The sequence below is a fragment of the Pseudomyrmex gracilis genome, unplaced genomic scaffold, assembly GCF_002006095.1.
Source record: "Pseudomyrmex gracilis isolate BER0280 unplaced genomic scaffold, ASM200609v1 scaffold_45, whole genome shotgun sequence".
In the NCBI taxonomy this organism is placed as follows: domain Eukaryota; kingdom Metazoa; phylum Arthropoda; class Insecta; order Hymenoptera; family Formicidae; genus Pseudomyrmex; species Pseudomyrmex gracilis.
This window is the reverse complement of record NW_018020629.1, coordinates 788,403-795,148: the sequence shown is the minus strand read 5'-3', so window position 1 is coordinate 795,148 and position 6,746 is coordinate 788,403. Positions and strand designations below refer to the sequence as shown.

General features: G+C 41.4%; 1 protein-coding gene across 6 annotated transcripts in view; it reads left to right on the top strand.

Moving 5' to 3' along the window:
* Positions 1 to 6,671, top strand: part of LOC109853196 (protein unc-79 homolog) — an 18,825-nt gene extending 12,154 nt beyond the window's left edge. For 3 of the 6 annotated variants that reach the window (XM_020425068.1, XM_020425067.1, XM_020425065.1), the window contains 19 exons: positions 380 to 656; positions 754 to 983; positions 1,093 to 1,505; positions 1,667 to 1,756; positions 1,873 to 2,049; positions 2,158 to 2,243; positions 2,415 to 2,671; positions 2,819 to 2,932; positions 3,043 to 3,183; positions 3,402 to 3,556; positions 3,649 to 3,743; positions 3,851 to 4,102; positions 4,233 to 4,460; positions 4,575 to 4,736; positions 4,815 to 4,987; positions 5,032 to 5,317; positions 5,446 to 5,586; positions 5,750 to 5,872; positions 5,972 to 6,671. In XM_020425068.1, the coding sequence (XP_020280657.1) occupies positions 380 to 656; positions 754 to 983; positions 1,093 to 1,505; positions 1,667 to 1,756; positions 1,873 to 2,049; positions 2,158 to 2,243; positions 2,415 to 2,671; positions 2,819 to 2,932; positions 3,043 to 3,183; positions 3,402 to 3,556; positions 3,649 to 3,743; positions 3,851 to 4,102; positions 4,233 to 4,460; positions 4,575 to 4,736; positions 4,815 to 4,987; positions 5,032 to 5,317; positions 5,446 to 5,586; positions 5,750 to 5,872; positions 5,972 to 6,160 (3,589 nt within the window). In that variant the 3' untranslated portion in view covers positions 6,161 to 6,671. The remainder of the gene's footprint in view (positions 1 to 379; positions 657 to 753; positions 984 to 1,092; positions 1,506 to 1,666; positions 1,757 to 1,872; positions 2,050 to 2,157; positions 2,244 to 2,414; positions 2,672 to 2,818; positions 2,933 to 3,042; positions 3,184 to 3,401; positions 3,557 to 3,648; positions 3,744 to 3,850; positions 4,103 to 4,232; positions 4,461 to 4,574; positions 4,737 to 4,814; positions 4,988 to 5,031; positions 5,318 to 5,445; positions 5,587 to 5,749; positions 5,873 to 5,971) is intronic. The other 3 variants (XM_020425070.1, XM_020425066.1, XM_020425069.1) reach the window with 2 other exon arrangements.
* Positions 6,672 to 6,746: the final 75 nt, after the last annotated feature.

Here is a 6,746-nt window from a genome sequence, read left to right as displayed (position 1 = left end):
GTGTAGATCCATTTTTTTCCACGTTTCTTAGAGAACATTATGTAAATATTCTCTTTTTTCTTAGAAGATCATTTCACGATAGTCACAAGAGTTTTTCACAAATCACCTAGTGTTAAATATGTAGATCCATTTGTTTTCCACATTTCTTAGAAAACAATACCATATAAATATTCTCTCTTTTTAGACGATCACTCTCTCTCTCGACGACTCTTCTAGGTTTGAGTCTGATTTCTGAGTTGTTTCTCGCTAATTTACGTTAATTATTATTTTTCTGTTATCTATCACAACACCGTGACACACAGTAGCGTTTGCGCTTCTGTTCTTTATTCACATAAGTAGTGGCATGCTACAATTTGCTATTGCGAATGCTTTTGCGAAGCCATTCGATCAATGCGGACGATACGGAGTCTGAGCTGGCCGCGATACCTGAGAGCCCAAAATCTGACAGCACCTTGCATGGTAGCAGCGGAGGATCTCTCGGCGAGCTAGAGGACACAGTTTTCAAACACACGCTGCACGAGCCGCGTATGTCGATCACGGACGGGACCACGGGCGCGACCGAGCCGAACAATCGGAACGCCGTCGTCAGCAGAGCGCGAGCTGGATCCGTCACGAAGCCTATGTGGTTCATAGGAAACGAGGACGAAGCTTATCAGGTTGGATTTCTTTTTTTCTCGCAAAAAAGAAATAAATGAAGAGTATGTCGACTTCGAAGAATGCCATGATGTCAATGATTTGTGTATATATATCCAGGGAAACAAATCCGGTCCGTCGAAGAAATGGGGCGTTTACGAGGGAATGAAGATGATGGTAACGGGCACGTTTATGACCGGACAAGAACCACCGAAGCCTCAGTCAAAAATATCCGCGCCAACGGCGAAAAACGGCAAGAGACAATTGCCGTACAACGGGGACAACGTTACGAAGTCGTTCGATTTGTCCGGCGCGTTTGCCGTCGCCACGAGTATTTCTCACATTCAAAGGTAAACTATAGATCTTAGAAAATCGAGCGAACGAGTCCCGTTTTTTTTTTTTTTTTTTATAAACCGCGCGGTGAGATGTTATCGCGACCGAATATGCAAAATTTTCCAGGCCCGAATATCCGAAGGAAAAGGGAAAGGAGAAGGAGAAGGAAAAGGAGAAGAAAAAAGAGAAGGAAACGGAAAGGGAGAAAGAAAAAGAGAAGGAAATTGAGAAGGAGAAGGAAAAAGCGTTTGCGAAGACCGCGGACACCGTCAACAACAACGAATCGACTAACGCGAAGCACTTGGGCAGACAGAAATACGTGGAGCAAATCACGATTACGGCGACGTCGCCGGTTTCGCCGTGCCAAGTGATCTCGGTGACGAACAGCGATCACTCGAGTTCGCCGGCGTTGAGTTCTTCCATATCGTCGCAGATTATCAGCACAGAAAACGGACAACAAAGTGCCATACCGCAGCCTTTGATGACCACCCCGACGGTCGAACGATTGCTACCTATTGGTACAATGATTCGCGCAACTGGTGAGCCTTTTGTGTCACATGTTGTTTAACATATTACGTTAATACGAAAGAAATTATTTATTAGATTTTTTTTGATTGTAAATTTTAATAATATACAATTTATAACAATAATAATTTATTTAAATATAATTTATTGTTATTTTTTTAAATAATTCTCGCAGGATCGCGAGCCGCGCAACGCGTATTGAGATGCGAGGACGCGTACGGATCTCCGGAATCACCGTTATCCAAAATGGACGTTTTGACAGTCAGTGAGTACACTTTTAAACTAACGAAATGAAAATAGCAAGTAACAACAACAAGGTCTAACTATGAGAAAAAAAAGGTGATCCAAGAGATAGTCCAGATCGGTCGTATTATTTCGCAGGCTCCTCGTTCGAGCAAGACAGCGAGACTTGCATGTCCAGCGACATCACGAGTCCGCACAGCATCTCCCAATTGGAATTTCCGACACCCGAACGACTGCTGCCGGTTGGTCCTCAGAGAGATTTTTCCAGCCTGGTCGACCGAGTGTGTCAGGCTCTCGATATTACGGACGTTGAAGGTTCGAGCGCATCAATAAGTCTGTTTTAATTTTATACAGTAGCGAAACGCTGCCATTGTTTAATTTACATGTTTTTTTTAATACAATTTTTTATACTCCTCTGTTTAGCCATAAGTAAATCGAGTGACAATGTAAAACCCGACACTCACGAGACGGTGCTGACGAAACAAGACAGCGGAGCGTCGGACAATATGGTAAGACTATCTCTATTTAGTTCCGATAGAAATTTTTGTCTCATAAAAAAAAATAAAATAAAAATTATGAAATAAAAATTAATTAACGAGAAAACATCAGAGCACCGACGGAATAATAGCGGAAAAGAAATTTCGATTTATTTGAGCAATTTATCGCGACTGTGTTCGCAGTCGGCGTCGCTCGTGCCGACGTGCAACGAGGTCAACTCGAGCAGATCGCCGAGTCCGCGAAGATTAATCAAACAAGTGGCACTGGAATCGTCTCCGCCGGCGGTCGAGACCGGGGACTTCGCGTCGAAGGTGACGGATTACGAGCAGAAGATAAAATCGCGGGAACAGTTTCGCATTCAGCGGGACAGGGGACGAAAGACCCTCACCGCGACGACGGATCAGAACGCGATCACCCACGCGAGACGTACGGAGTCCTGGTACGCACTTCGATCGTGTGTAATTTTTAAAAATACACATTGCTAAAAATCGTTCATTGCGTTTTGTATGGCACTTATGAAAATTTAATTACGTTTAAATCCGCTTTGTGTTTAATTTGCCATATTTATTTGCCCAATCTCTGATAGGTCCGGTGCGCAGGTTGAACAAAATTCAGCCTACGTCTCACAACAAGCATGTCACGCAGATTTCAATTTAAAACACAGTTTATTTCGCATCGGCAACGATTGCGTTTATGATAGGTATAATTTGCTTGTGTCTCTTAGATGTGTGTTATAAATAATAATTAATTGTCGTTTGTCATCTGTGCCACGTGATAAATCTCGAATCTCTCTCGGTTTTCGCGACACAGGTGCTCGGAATGCGGAACGATCAAGGAGGAATATTCCGACGAGGAGCTCGGATTGTGCATAATTACTCTGGGAACGTTTATTCATCGAGAACCGTCTCTGGCGGCGCCGTTGCTGCCCGAAATACTCAGCATCGTCACCAAGTAAGATCAAAGTATTTTATATATAGCTTTTTTTTTATTTACATATTAGCTTATCTGAAAAGTTTTAATTTTACTTCCTTCACTCGCCACTATGCTGAGATAATATTCAATATTCGATCGTTTCTCGTGAAAAATTATTTAATATTATATATAAACATATTATATGTATAAATATATTATATATATGTATATGTACGCTCTAATGTTAATTATCACAGGGTGGCGCTTAATGCAATGTATCCTTGGCAAAGTGAAACGAATATACATTTGCCGGGGGGTGCGATCAGCGTGGCTCATCAGTTTCTCAGATGCGTTCTTCATCAATTAGCGCCTAATGGAATCTTCACGCAAATGTTTCAGACTCATCTGAACGGTAAGAATGTGCGGCAACGACTCTTCACGGGATCACGGGTTTTTATCCCGTGAAATTGTTTCAAGTAACGTTTCGAATTGTTTCGCTTGCAGAATCGACAAGATTGCAGTTCTTCAAAAGCGTGGCGCAAGCATTGGTCGATTTCAACGAGTTGAATCCCATCGCGCCCTTGCAACTGCTGCTCGAGGTAAGAGAATTCACACCGTGTCGCTTTGCGCAAAACATATTTTTCACAAAAGAGAGAGAGAGAGAGAGAGAGAAAACTTTGCGGTCTCGTCGCGAATTAAATTTCAGACATTAAACATGAAGAAATCGTTGCCGCTGGAACGGTTGCCGATAATATTGTACAATATCGCGTGCTATTTGGACTGTTTGCCGTTGGAAGCGGGACTGGGACCCGGTTCGGTTACGTGGAGCGCGCTGCTAACGCAATTCGACGGTCTGTTTCGAAGACTCGTCCTGATTCTTCCCTCAATCGAAGACATCAATCCTCTTCTGCGAATTATGGTGTCCCTGTTGAAGGTGCCAGGGATTCAGCAAGCGAAGGTACTCTCGAAAATTGTCGACACAGATTGCGCTTATTCTTCCGGATGGATAATAAAATGATCACGCACGCTTTTGCGCGGAAAATGTATCGGAAATCATTGCTTCAAGATCGAACGATTGTTGTTTCTAGGGAATGCTGGATCCGTTTTCCAAAATCCTGAGCTACGCCATACAAAACTCGACGCTGCAGTACCATTATCTGACGGATCTGTGCTACCTGTGTCACAGGGGATTTATTCGCGATCGCGACAAACACTTTTTCGGGAGAACGATCGTGTTCGAATTGATACAGGCCATCAAGTTCAAAACGACGATACCGGATTCGAATTTTCTGCTGCTTCTTCAATTCGTATTACAAGTACAAATCTCCGATCACGATTATTCGTATAAATTTATTTGCGCGCGATAGCGCGTGAATATATATGTTTCTTGAAACGTGTGTAAAAAAAAACTCTTATTGCATGCAACGCAGGACATCGGGGGATCTCTGCCGAACACTCTCATCGCGATGGATGGCAACATTCAAACGGACGTGTCGCCGATTTACAACACGAACGCTTCCGAATCGCTTAAGAATCAATTGTCGGACGTTCTCGACTTTTTAGGCGACTTTCACACCCTGAGCAAGATCAAGGTAAGGTAATCGACGAACAACGAGAAGAGAAATAAGAAGAATTCGCGAGATTGTTTTTGGTTTTTTTTTTTTTTTTAGAGTTACAGCAAAGGTATGCAAGCGGGTTTGAACGAGGACACGATAGGCGGAACGTTGAAATGCGGTCTTGCTCAATACGTGGCTTTGGAGATCACGAGGGGTAACAATCGGGAGAATCGAGCGGTCGCTCGTTATTTGCCGTGGTTGTACATAGCGCCGACTATACAGCAAGGGTAAGTTTTAAATGATTACGCGGAAATCAACGAGGCATTCACAGCTTTTTGTCAACGGTTTCCAGTGCTCGCGAATACGTCGACTGCATCGGCCACATCAGGCTGTTGTCCTGGCTGTTGCTCGGCTCGCTCACTCACATAGCGATGTACGCCGGCAACAACAACAACAATCACGCGCACTCGACGATACAGCTTGCGCAACCGATACCCCAGGAGGTGTCCTGCCACATAGCCGATCACATACAGATCATCTTCTCGGGATTTCCGGAACAATCCAAGACCTCGGTTCTGCACATGTCGTCGCTGTTCTACGCGTTCATCCTCTGTCAAGTATTTATTTTCGATTTTTCCATTACAAAGAATCGCGCAAACAAATGTTCGCACATGTTGGCGATTCAATTGCGTCATTTCGGATTTTACAACAATAACAATACTTGTGTGTGTTCTCTCCGATTCAGCTCTGGACAATGTATCTGGAGGAACTGTCGAAGAACAACGCAACCAACAGTGAAAGTCACAACGTCACCTTGAACATCTTGTTAGAATTTTGGAGCAAGATAACGCCGTGCATCTTGCAACTCGTTTCCTATTCGAAAGCCGTAAGTTGCGTCCTCGATGCGTCGCCGTTTTTCGCTCGGAATTCTCGTTTCACGCAAATTTATCATTACGCTTTTTTGTTTTTGAGACGGGTTTTAGAAACAAAATAAAAAAAATAAATAAATAAAAATGTGTGAAAAAATGTATCTCTTGATTGTTCCACAGCTGTCCGAAATGCTCAACTTGCATTTCCTGAGTTTATTGGAGGCCTTGCTGGAATGCGGATCAATCGTATTGAACAAATTATTGCCTTTGTGGAACGCCATTTTGTTTTCCCATCACGTTCAGGTAAAACCGTAAAAAAAACTTGAAATATGAAAAGATGCTGATGATGATTGAACATCAATTATATTTAATAATATTGTTAATTGATTTCCCGGATTTTAGCTACCGGGACACTTACAAGTGCGCTTGCAAAATTGTCGGGATTTTCCACCGAGCAGAATGGCGGAGAATTTTGTTTCCAATCGAAGAGAATCGAACGCGATACTTTTGCGATGGTTGCATCGATTGCAGTTCAAAATGGGCCAGATAGAAATGCAATCTTCTAACGCCACGCAATTCTATTCCATATAAAAGAGGAAGGAGAGGAATTTAAAAAAAAAAAAAAAATTACACGAGCTTGATAATAAATTATACATGACTTCCTAATTGGCCCCAAAGCGGTGCGAAGACCAGATCAAATAAAATAGTTTGTTACGCGTGAGAAAAATATTGAAATATATATATATATATATATATATGTATATATATATACATATAGTTCGTTGTAAACTATTACCGTTGTAAAAATAAGTTGTTATATTTAGAGATATTGTTGATCTATATATATTATTTTTAAAGTAAAAGAAACAAAAATAAATACAAGCAAGAGTGTTGTGTAATGAAGAATTAGAATTTTTTAGATCGAGACCGAAACACGCAGGCAAAATGAAATCAACGGCCGGGCCGTTAAATAAATATATATATATATATATGTATAGGATGCATGAGCATGTGTGTTATTAAATTAGGAGCAATTACTTATGTATATACATATATACGTAATGTAAGATAAACGTAAAGGTAATTATATTGTAAGAAAAAATAAAAAGATGTGTATTTCTATAATAAATATATATATTTTTCATAATTAATTTACATTTAGTATTTGTATTTCATG